Genomic DNA, 15970 nt, shown 5'->3' on the forward strand with positions numbered 1-15970 from the left:
AATACATTTAAAAAAAAAAAAAAACCTTTATGAAAAAACCATTACATGGGACCAATTTTTCTAATCGCCCGTAAAAAGGAATACTACTAGACTACCTAAAACAGTGAGGGGGAAGTCACTCGCAAATATATAAAAAAAATTATACCGTAAAAACATGGAGGTGATATATTATTGGCCGGTACTGTATACATAGTTGTGTAGAAATCTAGAAATAATACCATCATAATACGACATCGGTACTGCAATATACTGGGACTTTTTTTATGAATCTTATACAATATTTAAATAATTCATAAATATTTATTTCAATTCAAATCATTTAATATTTAATTCGTAGAAACATATGCATATATGTTTAGTTAATACTACAGTTTGCAACTATTTAGTTACGATCAATGTATTTCTGTGACTGTTTCTGTTTTATCTCCTTAATAAATTAATTTTGTGACTAGCCACTTTTTGTGACTTGAAATCACAGACAAGATTAAATACGTGTCGAAAATAATATTAATATTTAGCAGCTTAAGCTTAGTGAGGGATATAAAAACAAAGATAAGTTTCTGTTAACAGTTAGATAGACATGAGTCCCCGGCAAGCTCGGCCGAATTGCATCTTCCCATACAAACGTAGTTCCGCTCTCATTTTAAAATTACGTGTTGGATTGTAATGAAACTTTGCACATACAATGACATGAGGTATATCTAGGTCTGTAATTAGTTTATATAGCTCCAGTTTATAAAACTAACGAAATAGAGCAAAAGCAAGTTTTGTATGAAAAACTTAAATACGCTGTATTTTTTTAACTATGGTATCTGAAGCTACATAAACTTCTAGAGAAAATCCAAAAGGCCTTTTTGAGATTTCTGTACAAAAAAAGATATGGGTACTACCCCTTTTTGTACCCAACAAAATTCTTACTAGGCTGCCTTGGATATAATTCTCTAGAGGTAAGGCGCAACAACATCTTGCTGACTACGGCTTGTCGCATATTGCGCGGTGACTCGGACTGCCCGGAACTGGTAGCTGGAGTCTTGAGGTTGTACGTCCCGGATATTCCTCGAGTCTGCTTGAGGCCGCGAACGCGTCCACTATTGGCTGTGCCGGCAGCGCACAGTATCGCACAGAAACTCGCCACTCCTCCGCGCGTTATCGCTGCTCAATGCACTCCTGACATCAGCACCAGAGTGCGACTTGTTTGCGTGGAGATGGGCGAATGTGTGCCAGGAGTGTCTGAGGTTTTGTGAGATGAAGGATGATAGGCTTTCCAGCACTTGCATTTGACTTGACTATTTGTATTTTACTTTATATATATTTTGTATTTGTAATTTGTATACCTGTAACTAGTTTAATTATTCGGTGTATTGGCCTATGCTGTGATGCCGTGTAAATAATTTAAATAAATAATAAACTAATTACAGACATAGATATACCTTATGCTATTGTAAGTACAAAGTTTCAGAGCAATCTAGCTAGTCGTTATAAAATGAGAGCGGAACTACGTTTGTATGGAGAACCGAGCTTGCCGGGGACCCTTAACATAAGGACCAATTTTTCCTGGCCTGTTTTATCTATAAATAAAAAGCCTGTAGTATATTGCAGTCTCAACAAGCACCTTCCCGAGACGCTACTATATAACACGAACTAACACCTGCTAAAGCCACATTACAACAACAATACACCGCGTTCACGTTAAATTAAACTTCTTAGTTTTAACTAAAGGCACCCTTGAATATAATATAGACGTGGGTGCATGATATAAACTCAGCTGTAAAAAATGCATGGCCACTTTATAAATGAATTCCATTCTTTACCCATCACGAAAAATGATGCGGAGCTGAAGCCAATGTAAGAGGAACACCAAGCGGATGCTGCCCTTGCCCGTGTCATGGGATGCACGCAGAGGCAGCACAGGCTATTGAGTGGCGGGTTTTAGTGTCACGCGGACCGTCCGTGCGGATCGCTCCGCACCGCCAAATTGTATGAGACAGTTGTCCACACGGACGTTCGTCCGCGTGAACCACTATAAAACGCTTCCTGAACTTAACACATATTGGTCCGGTGCGGAGCAATTCACACGGACGGTCCGCGTGACACTAAAACTCGCCCAAAAAAGCGATGGGCTAAATACTAAGTTAAATTTTTGTTCTTATTATTATGGACATTATTGTGTCCATGCACTTTTGCAGCGGGGCGATAAACGTCAGGTTACGATGGGCAGGGTGCAGATACTGACATTCTAAGTTTGAGTAGCCTTGACCCTCTTTGATTATATTTCGTCATCTATAACCAATGGGCATGGTAAAAATATTGAAATGGATTGTTAAGACAATGATTATATCGATTGATGATCGAGATTTTTTTCGGTATAAAGTTTGTCACGCATTTGTGACAAACGATCCTCGACTTTATTAAGTACAAGAATAAGTATAAAACTAAAAACGCACAAGTATCAACAGAGAATTGCGTTCCAATTTATACTTATAATCAGGGTGCCCAGTTCAAAAAACTAGACAGTAAGATCGTGAACCACAAACGCATATAAACAGAACTCTACAACAAAGATGGCGGCAGACAACGCCGGTAAACGGTGCGCGTACAAATTTGATATGACACTGTAAATTCGTCACTTACGGAACTCCCATAGGCTCTTGATACGATATAAAAAATATGCGATAGGAATGTTGGCAAAGGTTCAGCACATCTGACTGTTTGATTGAACAATCCGACCAAAAAATGCGTAGAAAAAAAGGTTATTTACGCCTGTCGTCTTCGTTGACATTTTGTTGTGTTGGGATCAGCGACACTTAAATACAGATGTAGTGCATAATTTTCTTCCATTGTATTTTCTCAGAAACGTTCGTATTTGTCATGCTGCTTCAGTCAACCTCAGTAGTTTTTGTACCGAGACTGAGTGAAATAGCAAGACACGTTCGTACGTTTCCGTGGACGATGGAAAATAATTATGCACTACATCTATACATAATAAGATTTAAAAAAAGTTGGATATGTATCAACTCGTTTCTATCTCGAAATAAAAGAAAGGAAAAAGGATTTTTTTTCAATCATTTTCAATCTCAAATAATACGTCAAATATATTATGCTGTAGAAGTACCGATTTTGAACATTTACAACAGGGAAGAGAGAAATAATTAGACGAGTACAGTAAAAGTACTGTGTTCGAAATTGACACGTAAAGTCAGAGATGATGAACCTTTTTCACCAACTATACCTGTAATAACATTTGTGACGTACCACATTGTCGCTTGTCGATAAGGTTGATTTCAAATTGAAGCTTTATGGAAATAGCTCCTTATTGACAACCGACAATAAGTACCCTTTTGGTTGAGAATGGCACATATACCTACATTAGAATGCCTGACACAAACACATTTAACATTTGTCGATTTATTTCCACCTAATTTTTTAATGCAATACTGTAATGCACTTTATAAAAAAATATTATATATCAGTATAAATAAATAATTGAATTAGCCTCATGCATGAAGTTTATATTTGAACGAAATATGTTTTATTCGCATGTTTGTTACCGTTATATCATGTTACAAATGCATTTCCGTTTTTAAATTACCATTTAATTACTTAAAATTATAAATAAAAAGTACAAAAATTTGCCCGCGAAAAGCTAGCGAGCGAAACGCTCGAAACGCCACGTGACGTCACGCGTTCGACAGATTAGTGTCATTAGTAGCAAACGTCAGTTGGGCCGCCCAACGTGTGACGTCATCACGCTCTGTCGAATTCGCGCCAAAATGTATGAGCGTTTCAACCGCTCAAAAATTTTCAACATTTTAAATATTTTTTAATAAAATAATGTTAAGGTTTACAAAAGTATTTTTATCTTTTCCGGTGTTCCAACGATATAAATTTTGAATCCAAAAATAAAAATAAATTCATGCATGGAGCTAATTAATTGAATTGAAAACAATAAATTGATAATTATTTCTTACAAGTCAAATCAAAAATAAATCTAGAGTATTAAGTGCATTTTATTAGTCTGATGGCGATTTCGCAAACTAAAATACTTTTAGGCTGCATCAAACCATTAAAATTATTAGTCTAAAAAGCTTTCAAAAAGTACAGCACATAATTTCTTATAAAGATTATATATTGCAAACAATTCACTTATAAACTACATTATTTAACAAAATGTCAACGAAATCGATATCATGAATACAACAAGTCGCTCAATAAAAGCTAAAGAAATGGCGTTTGAAAAATCACTCAGTAATTTTACATAATACAAAAATATTCATTTATTAGTTTACTAGGGTCAATTGATTGTCTTACGACCTTTTAATATTAAAACGACAGACAATAAATCTATTTTAGAACCAAATATGGAATTTGTTCAAAACTACTTGAGCACTTATCAGTGCCAATATAATCTCATTTCACGAACCTAAAAATGCATTGATTGTATAAGATGACCAAAGTATAAGAAAAAGAGAGTTTGACAGCTAAAATAAATGGCGCTGTATGGTTCCATCTTGTAACTGAATTGACAACCGTCAACTATTGACATATAGGGACCGTGCGCGTTGGAGGGTCTGCCATCTTGTGGCCTGAATCGGAACCATAAACATGTACATCACATGTACATTGGCACTTCACGCCAAAGCAAGTGCTGCCATTTTGTGGGCTACTTTGGAAGCATAAACTACGTATTTACGCCTCGCGCCAAAAATCTGACGTCTCCTGTGCTGCCCCCTACAGTTTATGCACGCTCCCTATAGTAACCGATAATGTAGGGAGCCGTTCAAGGGAGCGCCATCAACATTAGCTGTTAAATTCTAAATACGAATTTGCCTTAGGCGTTACTCATCATACAATCAATAAATCTAAGGATCTAAAATAATATATCAAAATAATCTGACGCAATTATATAACTATAAAAGCAACCTCAGCCCGTCATCACATTTGTGTCGTTTAACTTCAAACTCGGGTAAATCTATACCTCTTAGGAAATTATTACCCTATTACCTTTTCTTAACCTTTTGGACAATGACGGATATATCCGCACCGTAGGTCCAACGCCAAAGACGGATTAATCCGTTACGAACCACAGAGCAACATAGACCTACGTGCATATGCATAAAATTCAGTTTCAGTTTTAACACTTCGGTGACGTGGCGTCCGAGTGACAGCTTTTGTGTTTGACACGGCGTCGAAAAGGTTAATACCAAAATGGCATAATCTGACAGTTGGATTTACCCGAGTTTGACGTTAAGCGACTCATTTTCTCTTGAATATAAAAGATACAACATAAAAAATATGCATAGTTAGATTTCATTAGCAAGCCCTGGTAAAAAAACTTTACTTATCTTTTAGAAAGAAAGCTTAAAACCTAAGTAGCTGCGAGTGTACAATCAATCGACCTAACTATACAACTATGTGTAAAGATTTAGGCTCTGATGTGGGATTTTACAACACAGATTTATATACTCTCTATACACATAACATGTACGTACATTCGTTTAGCGACTTATCTACGTATAGAACGAATTATCTCAAATGATTTTTTCGCCCAAACCCTAAGCTGTTTAACAAAAGGCAAAGGAAACGTCCGTTTAAAAGGCAATTTTAGCGTTCTACATTTAAGGTTCAAATTCAGATAACAGCATTCGGAGTTAACACGTTTTGGGTAATGTAGGAAGAATATTCGGAGATAGCAAAAAGCTGTTACATAAATTTGAGCCCTATGTGTAGCACGCTAAAATTGCCTTTGAAACGGGCGTGATCCTTTTCACTAATGTGAAATGAGGTAGCCACCGCGGTGCACAAAAGAAACGATGCTTTTTGTTTAACGGCGTAGGGTTTAGGCGAAAAAATCATTTGAGATAATTCATACTATATGAGCTGAACAATAGTTTTTTTTTAATAATATAAGGGGAATTGCGAGTGCGTCACCGGCCTTTAAGGTGGGAGTACGCTTTTTTCTTGAAGTTTTGGAGGTCGTATCGGTCCGGAAATACCGCAAGCGACAGTCAACTATTGGTGTAAGTTGACAGGCTATAAAAAATAGGCTTATATCTTTGACATTTTTGGTGTGAAATTCGCTTTGCACATTGACCACTCGTACAACTGGTTTTTCATGCAATTTTGAATAATCATAAAATTTATAATAATATGAATTGCTAGGCGGACACGTATAGATGCATTTTTTACTATAATTCCACTAGTAGGCCCATATCACCAGATAAATGCTTGTCGAAAATGTAAGGACAGTTTTCTTTTGTTATTAGGACGGAAATACACGTGAAAACGGTGATCAGTTTAAATTTCGTGCAGATTTGAACGGCATGAACGTGCCGAGAGCTTTTAACCAGATCTGGACGCACCTTTATGAAGCAACATGTTGAAAAGTATGGGCAGTGCAAGAAGCCGATATGTTACTTTTTAAGACATTCAAACTCAGTAACTTAAAGTTACCTTAATAAGTCACTATACGAATGTATGGAATCGACGCTAAATGTGCTAAGCACATTCCTATATAGAATCTGAAGTGCAAATACAACTACATACTTAACCACATCGAGATCATTTCTTCTTAACAGTCGAGCTACTTGTACAAGTACTCGAGCGAGTCTGCACTCCATCTTTCTTTAGAAGACTCACCCCAAACGCGGGACATTTCTTTCTTAATGCTTTGATTTTGTATAGTTTATTCCCTTGGGAGTTGGTAGTCTCTTCGAAATTTTCAGGAGTGACATCGGCAGTTATAATAGAATTCGAAATGCAGTCCATAGGTTCTGGACTGCTGGATTTATCCCGTTTTCGCCTAAACCTGAAAGGAGTTTCCAAGGAATCGGCAGATATGTTGGTGACATTCGTATCACTGGAAGACAGGTCTTGCGTGGACTCCAAACTGCTTTTACCCACATTATTCTTCGGCAGTTTTTTCCTTGAACTAGAATTCGAGCGCAAGATTAATTTCTTTCTCGAATTCACGTTAGTTGGCGTCGTTTTGGCGGCAACAGCTTTAAGATTCGGTTCTGATGGTAAGCGATTTTTGCCGTTCAAATGACAATTCTCTGTTAAAGCGGATAAGGTTGAAGTTACATTGCTGAGTGTGTTTACAACTGTGGCTTCGTTATTGGTTATTTTTGTGACAGTTTTTCTTGTGAATGTTTTTAGGGGGCTCGTTCCATGAGCGTAGCCTGTCGGTCGCGCGAGGTTGGCTCGCTGGCCGTGGAAGCTGCTTTTGCCAGTGAATTGGGCTTTGACACCGGAGATTTTAGCTTGAGAATTGGCACTTCTGCTTGGCGGGAAAGTTGAAGTTTTAGCTGCGTAGTGGGACTTGAGGGTGGAGTTGAGTATCCTTGGCTGTGCTGTCTTTAGGTTAGTGTTAGCCGCGTTCCTGATATTGTTAGTGGGAAGCATGTAGTTCATTTTGGGCGTGAAGACGGTCTTAGTGGGCAGCATGGCGGTGGCGGTAGTCTTGTATTTGCCGATTACCGCTGTGACGTTGTTTTCGGAGTCTGTTTCATTTGCGTTGAGGGCGTTTGCGTTATCGAGCTGAAAATAAAGAAATATAATGTCACTATTTGTTTATGAGACATTGAATTTTTGAAGTTATAATTTACTGTAAATAAGGCCGTTTGTAGACTTTTATTAAGTGATTGAATTGAAAAAAAAATCGGTAACACTGTAAACAGGGACATTAGACAGTTGATATAGATGGCGCTGTACGGCTCCATACAATATGCGGTAATCCGGGTTGGTATAAGTTGACGATTCCATATGGCGCCGCGATCTAATTCAGCTGTCAATCACTAGGCATTTTTCTTAGTCAATATAACTCTTCTGAAATCAATAACTGTTCACTGCGTATGTATAATACGTACTACTCCCCAAAATCTTCTACCTAAAGTCATCAGTATATCAAAAGTAGCTACAGTCACCAAAAAACGCTTTTTTATTTTTCGACGTTTCCTTAGTTCACCGCAGACCGTTCGTTAAATCCCAGGTAGCAAAGTGACGTCAGCGCCGTCATAATGACGTAATTATGGCGTCATAATGACGTATAAATGCTGTTAGGGATGTGAAGTTGCCCTTGTAACGTGAATTTCCTTACCTTGTTATTGGTATTGTTATTATGCAGAATAGTCTGTAGGGAGACCGGTTTCTCCTCGGGCGGCAGGTCGCAGTAGACGCCGCGCGTGTAGACGGGGCACGCTGCGACGTGATGCCGGCGACGATACGCCTCGCCCTCGGCGTGCATTCGGGGTTGGACGCTGGAAATGGGTTGTAAATTATGTTGCGAAATCTAGTTGATGACATCCAGTTTACTCTAGGACCCCACTGGAGCAGAGTTGCCTAGGACAGGCAGCACTGAAAGGAGTTGGAAGAGGCCTATGCCAACAGGCACACCGCACCACACTAAACAATTAAATATCTAAATTTGTATTTACAAGTGCCTCTTATATGGTATAGAGGCTTATTTAATTTAATTTAATCTTAGTAGTTTCAAAATCAGAACTAAGACAATATTTTCAGTAGATTTTGCATAAGTCTGTAATGCGATGTTATATTTTAGTAGATGCGCGTTAACGATATAATTCGCCATTGGAGTGCGCGCAGCGAAAATAATCAAGAAGTGGGCAGGATTTTTACTCAAAGGCATCCCATATGTAACAAACTAACACCCCCAAAAAAGTTGTCTGTTGCCAACAAGATATGCCTTTGCAATAAGGTTAACGAATTGGCATTTAACAAAGTGGACGATGGTACTCACTTCTCGAGGAACCACTGTTGGTGGCCGATGACGGAGCCCGGGCGACACACCCGCAGCCACGCGATGGCTTCCCGGGCTGTAAAGCCATGATGCTTCATCATGTAGCATGCTATCAAGGTTCCCGTCCGACCTAAGCCCGCTGTAAAAGAAAAAAAAATGAAAAATATAAAACTCCGAGGTCACCAACTCTTCTGTAAGTTTGATTTAATCCTAGATTGCTGAAAACTAACCTCTAGACCCTACAGCAATATCGCATTTAAGAGACGAGACTTGAAGGCTTTGGCATTTTAATGTTCTGGGAGTCGAGGGTATAATTCGCTCAATACAATTGAAATAAATACGAATAGGACATACATTAGTAAATTGACCACAATCAACTTTAACACCAGCAATAACGCAAAACCTTTCATCATGATAACACTTAATGAGAGCCAGTATAAAATAGCGTCACGAATTACACTTATATGTTAATTTAATGTCATTCCTTCAAATCACAAGCATTTGCAGTAAAAACTTTTTGTTCAGTAGCACAATAGTAATAGTTCCTATAGAATTGTCTATTTTTAGAATACCTAAAACTAACCTTTACAGTGCACAGCAACAGCACCTTTCGCAGCTTCAGATATCCGTATAAACCGATTCACAATGAGATCTGAAGGCACAGATCCATCCACAAAAAACAGCTCTCTATGCTCAAAACCATGCGCCGTGAATTGCCGCGCATCGTACGACTTCTTATTCAGTCGCACGATCGTCGTGACGTTGTGACGACGGAAGTAGTCGTGGTAGTGCTCGGGGCTGTGGAGGGGGTAGCCGCGGTCGAGCCGTGAGCGGTGGTTGGGGCCGGAGAACGCGAGCATCTTGCCGGGGACTATCCAGTTTAGGTCGCCGTTTTCCACTTTCTGGAAATGGAGTTTATATTATTTTATTTTATTTTCTTTATTGAAAAAAAAAAAACCGATACAGGCCAGTAACAATACACAGATAAGATTATGAAATGATAATTTTAGCATGCATCCTAACACAATTCCCACTAGGAGTTCAGACATTAATTTTAGGACAGCGTTGTATACGGAACTTAAACCATTTCGTACATACATACATACATACATATAATGACGCCTATTTCCCGGAGGGGTAGGCAGAGATCACGGATTTCCACTTGCTACGATCCTGGCATACCTCTTTCGCTTCCTTCACTTTCATAACATTCCTCATACACGCATGCCGGTTTAGGGTGCTCTTGACCTGGCTTTTCTTCAGGATTTCCCCGATCTGATCAGAGAAAGTCCGCCGAGGTCTGCCCCTTACAACTCCCGTTTCTACCTCTCCCTTATACACTCTCTTTGTCAGCCTTCTTTCACTCATTCTTTCCACGTGTCCAAACCATCTCAACATACCTTTCTCAATTTTTGTCACTACATCTTCGTTCAGTCCACACTTTTCCCTTATCACACTGTTCCTAATTCTATCTTGTAATCTCACACCAAACACACTTCTCAACGCTCTCATTTCCACTGCATTCACTTGGCTCTGATGCCTCTTCTGCCATACCCAACTTTCGCTACCATACATAAGTGTAGGCACCAACACCCCTCTATGCACAGCCAACCGTGCTTTTTGCGATACCTTCTGGCTGCTCATAAAAACGTTAAGTGCCCCATTCACGCGATTTCCAGCATTCACTCTCCTTTCAATGTCTTTATCATGCTTACCGTCCCTAGTGAACAAGGTTCCCAGATACACAAACTCTTTCACTTGTTCTACTCTTTCTTGACCAATCAAAATTTCACAATTTGTCATATATTCTTCCTTTTCAATTGTAGTATCTATAACTAGAGATTCAGCTCATAACATACCAGGAAAATTAGCAAGATTTTGCTAAATTAACATTCTAAACTATGACTCACTCGCTCTAATAACTCGAAGTATTTAATCTCCGCGTCTAAATCCGCCGCATTATCTCAGGTAGGTATTCTAACCATTTTCATACAAAGGAGAGCTTAGTTACAATATGTTGACAACATTCAAATTGAAACATTCTTGTTCTATATTCAGTGCTTAAGGCCCAGTAAATTTGCGTTCTTCTCTCACTCTCACTGAACGTAAGCGATCTGGATGTGTGTGCCCGGGAACGCGCATATCATGTTTTTTTAATTTAGATTTTTTGTATAACATTTATATAAAATAAAAACCTACAAGTGCGAGTCGGACCCGCCCACCGAGGGTTCCGTACATTTTAGTATTTGTTGTCATAGCGGCAACAGAAATACATCATCTGTGACAACTGTCTAGCTACCACGGTTCATGAGATACAACTTGGTGTCAGACAGACAGACGGACGGACAGTGGAGTCTTGGTAATAGGGTCCCGTTTTTACCCTTTGGGTACGGAACCCTAAAAAGGTAATCGATAAGTTCCCTCAAACATAAATGATATTGCCGATTTTTTTAAGCAAATTTCATATTTTTAGCTTTTGTACAAAATTTGTTACCAATTTTTAAAGTGTATTTTGGACCTATGTTCGTGATTTTTTCTATCGAGCGGCAAAAACTCAGGATTTGAATTGATAAAATCACTTGAGATTGGCCTCAAGATTGCTTATTAAATTTTTGGCAGCAGTATTGTGATTTAAAATAGCGCTACAACTTTTCTAAAACTGCTCTCTGAACCAACGGCACCTTAAACGAAATAAGAAGGCAATCTAGGGCATGCATGTGCAATACAGCACGCACCTAATATGCGGCCTCCAAAACATGCACTACTTTTATATCCCAATTATCAAATATCAAGTGTTTCAAGACGATTTTATGTTTCCCTTGCTTGACTAGAAGGATATAACCAAACGGGATAGCCATTACCAGGGAAAATAGTCGGCCAATGGTCATACACAATGTATGGACTGACGTTTATCTGACATGGCTATTTTTACGTTACGTATACATTTGACGTTCCCCTCCCCCGCAAAAATCGGAAGACTTTTTTGTACAGAAAATTACAGTCTCCGTCTCCGTTTGGTTATATCCCCCTAGCTTGACTAGGTAAACTAGGTTATATCAACTAGTCTCAACTAAGACCTTAAAACGTTAACGTTAACTCACCTCATAGAATAAATACTGGTCCGCATCGAAATGATCAAAATGGAAGAACCCAGCGTCATGGGCCACCTTTATGCCGTGAAGGACGTCCACCAGTGATATGTCGAAGAGTGGAGGGCCTCCGGAAGCGTCACGGAAGTTCAGTAGGGACCATTCTGATCCGTCCGTTAGCTGCTTGTAGACTGCACCGGGGGACCCGTTTTGGTATATTATCTGGGAATTATAAAGATAGTTTTACATTAAAAAATAATCTTTAAAAAAAAGTAAAACCGACTTCAAACGGGAAAAAATAAAATATTATCTCGTTTTATATGCGCTAGCAAACTGATACGTTTGAAGTCGGTGCCAAGTCAAATCTTAAAAGCGTCAAGTTACCTTCAAACCGAATGCCAACCCTGGTATAGTTTGATAAGAACAAAAGAACCAGTATTGTAACTATATAGCTGGGCCCCGACTTCAAACGTATCAGTTTGCTAACGCATATAAAACGAGATAATATTTTATTTTTTCCCGTTTGAAGTAGGTTTTACTTTTTTTTTAAAGATTAATTTTATTTATCCATTTTTAGTGTTTCATCTGTCTGGCCAAACTGTCACTAAACATTTTTGCAGTTTGGGTAAGTTTCAAGTTTCAAGGTCTGGATCTAAGCTGTCAAGATTTGAGGAGTTGGGCCTCATGGAACCCATCATCAGAACTAGACCTTAACACAAATGCTCCTTTAGAACTTACTGGTGCTTAACAAATATAACCTGTAAGCCCGCAGGAGATTTTCACAAATAAAACAATAACGAAGAGGACTTAAATCGCCAAAATTTAAATATGCGTTGTTAAAGAGGCCCGTTCTGGTCATCATCAGTTCCACTTCATCAAATGGTACTGTTTTGGATGAAAGTGCTTGGTTTGTTGATGAAAATACTAACACCGATATATGTATGCCTATGAGACTTGAGGAGTTCCCTGGATTACTAATGGATCCCATCATCAGAACTGGGTTTTGACAAAAACGGGACCAACTTGGGACTATACAAATTCAAACAAAAAAACAAGTTTCCAAATCGGTTCATCAATGACGGAGTTATGAGGTAACATACATACAAAAAAAATATATACGGTCGAATTGATAACCTCCTCCTTTTTTGAAGTCGGTTAAAAAAAATAAACAAGAGTTCGCCTTCAAAACAAACTAAAGTCTATGCAAAAAGTACCAAATAAAACGGCACTTTTACATACTTGGAATGGGTCACAAAATATATAACAGGTTACCGGCGAATATAATTGCATGTAAAGACAAGAATAATGTTTTTAAAAAAAACCTAAAAGCTTTTCTTACCGAGAAAGCATATTACTCTATTATAGAATTTTTGACTGAATTACCTAATTAAGATTTACTGCATGACATAACCCTGTTTTGACTATTATTGTTTTTCTGTGATATTATGATTAGCGTGTATTTTTATTGAATTTGTATGCCAATAGGCACGACATAGTGATACTGAAATATGTATTTAACATTTTGTAACTTACCTATGTTGAACAAATAAATCTTTGAATCTTTGAAAAAAAAAAAACAAAAAAAAAAAAGATGTTATTAAGGTTAATTGGGGTCCAGACTGTAATATTACCAGTGTAATTGTATACAATCTTAGACTCTAGCTAACCAAACCATTTATTTGTGCTTCTTTAATGAATCCAATACGGAATGTCTCTATTTAGCTAGCAAATTTTCTTAAATACATGTACCTGGTAGGCGCCACAGCTGCGCACATAGCGAACATTGAAATTAATATATCTGTGTATATATTCCGACCAATCCAAAGATTGAGAATGAATGTTCATCAAATCAAACAGAATTTCTCTTCCCGTCTAACCACCCAACCCAGTAGTTATAATAATGCTTTATTACAAAGTGCCTATTATTCTCATACCCTTTCATCATAAATCACAGACTAAAACATTGAAATTAATATATCTGTGTATATATTCCGACCAATCCAAAGATTGAGAATGAATGTTCATCAAATCAAACAGAATTTCTCTTCCCGTCTAACCACCCAACCCAGTAGTTATAATAATGCTTTATTACAAAGTGCCTATTATTCTCATACCCTTTCATCATAAATCACAGACTAATAAATAGCTCTTGAAAATAACAACTGTAATTAATAACAAGTGTGGTGTGTGTAGTTGTAGCTGTGTGTTGTTGTGTAATCACATAAAACGTACACCAATTAGCACGCATATATTACTTCCTAAATTGCACATTAGGGCAATCAAGGAACGACCCATTTAAACAAACGCGTCCATACATCTACCCCGTACTGAAACGCATAGCATTTTAATTGATAAATTTCTTATACGTTAAAGCCAAAACAGAACCGACCTTGGACGAGAATTTCAATTACAAAAGGACGTATGTTTATAGCAAAAACTGATCCTTTTCGACATTTGTCTAATGTGAATGTAATTGTCTACGAACAATGCATTCCCACGCGCCACCATTATCCAATAAACAGCGAATAGAGAGAAACGAGACGGTATAGGTAACGCTCGTGACATCCATGAAAACCAATCGAGTCTACACCCTACTTAGTTACTTTAAAGCTGAATTTTGATTGGACTTGGATATAAGCCTGCTACTCGATCCGATTAATACCTTGCGTCGTTTGGTTTAAAGTGTAATTTACTTTGGCGATAGGTTTTTAAATATTTATTGGAACTAATACTAACGTTGACATGTCGCCGTCACGGCCTGTTTTTCGATCAGATCTGCCTGATCGGGCCTCTAGAGTCTAGATGAATATAAAATGTATGCATGTATGGTATACATATGTCATGTGTAAGTACCTGATAGCTCCCAATAAGGTACGCGGCGTTGAGCCTAAGCGTCTCATTGTTGCTCGTATAAAACACGATTTTTTTCTTTGGGTTCTTCTCCAGTTCCTCGGTGAGCTTGTTGCAAAACTGGTACAAATGGCACAGGTGATAAGGTCCAAAGTCGAAGTAGAAGTTCTCGTACTGGATGTCATCTTCTATGTGGAAGTACTTGCTGTTTCTGGTGGGCTTGGGTTTGTAGCCCGTTTTTAGGGTTGCGAAGTAGAGTCTATCTGGAACGAAAGATGTTGGGTTAGTGTATGAGAAATTAGTGTTCATGCCAAGAAGAATAACATCAAATGTATAGTACTGTATTGTATACAGGCTTTTTTTTTATAGTAACTTATCGAGCTTACGTTTAAAAGAGAAGTCTACTGCCCCAGGATTCATCACAACGCTGCGATTCGGTGCAGTTCTATCAGTTTTTGGATATAATGTAACAGACGGTTATTGAACATGGTGGGGCAGGGGGCAGTCTATAGGTACTGTCAGAACGGTATTATTCCACACTTTTTGTAGCTAGGAGCTTAAAATCCTTATGTAGCCTAAAGTACACGAACGAACGAAGGATTAAAGGATGACGCATTATCCGTACTGAATCAAATGCCCAGCTCGCTTATCTAAAGTATAAACTAACTTAATATTGTGTCAGTAACGTCTTTGAGCCATCATCATGATAATTTTAAGAGCCTGGCTCTTGTCGGGGAGTAATCGCCATTCCGTTCTTCCGTTTGCCACTGTTTTGAGTTCCTGATACGTCATTACTTTGACTTTCTCTTTAGCTTGATCCAAAAACGCACGTCTCGGTCTTCCTCTGCCTCTATTTTTTTCTATTCCCCCTTCAATTATAGTGGACCTAACAATATGTGGACTTATGTCTGTAATAAATAAATTCATTCATTCATCCACAGTCTTTATGTAAGCATCGTGCCGTACCAGGTGCCGCAAACATATTTCCTCTTCTGTTTTAAATAATTTCCAGCTCATACCTATCAAACCTACCGTTCTTTTCCATATCCATGTATTTGATAATCTACATTTAGATAATGATAACTTTGCCATGTACCAAAGTGGGGTACAGACTCAAAAGTATGACTGTGACAAATTACTATAGCATGTATTATACAGCCAATGAAAAACACGCCAAGCCAAGCGTACATAATCCTACTACGGTCTGCTCACATCAGCGTTAATAATACAATACGGATTACAAGCTGAACAGCTTCAGTTCACTAGTTTTGAGTTA

At 38.2% G+C, this 15970-nt stretch overlaps 1 protein-coding gene across 1 annotated transcript in view; it reads right to left on the minus strand.

Annotated features, from left to right (window-relative positions):
- Positions 1 to 1168: 1168 nt before the first annotated feature.
- Positions 1169 to 15970, minus strand: part of LOC134751403 (dual specificity protein phosphatase CDC14AB-like) — a 38470-nt gene continuing 23668 nt past the window's right edge. Inside the window, exons 3-8 of the mRNA XM_063686797.1 lie at positions 14698 to 14957; positions 11857 to 12066; positions 9339 to 9657; positions 8756 to 8894; positions 8096 to 8255; positions 1169 to 7536 (exon numbers count right to left, since the gene is read on the minus strand). Of these exons, the coding sequence (XP_063542867.1) occupies positions 6559 to 7536; positions 8096 to 8255; positions 8756 to 8894; positions 9339 to 9657; positions 11857 to 12066; positions 14698 to 14957 (2066 nt within the window). The 3' untranslated portion in view covers positions 1169 to 6558. The remainder of the gene's footprint in view (positions 7537 to 8095; positions 8256 to 8755; positions 8895 to 9338; positions 9658 to 11856; positions 12067 to 14697; positions 14958 to 15970) is intronic.

This window comes from Cydia strobilella, chromosome 22 (genome assembly GCF_947568885.1).
Source record: "Cydia strobilella chromosome 22, ilCydStro3.1, whole genome shotgun sequence".
Taxonomy (NCBI): Eukaryota; Metazoa; Arthropoda; class Insecta; order Lepidoptera; family Tortricidae; genus Cydia; species Cydia strobilella.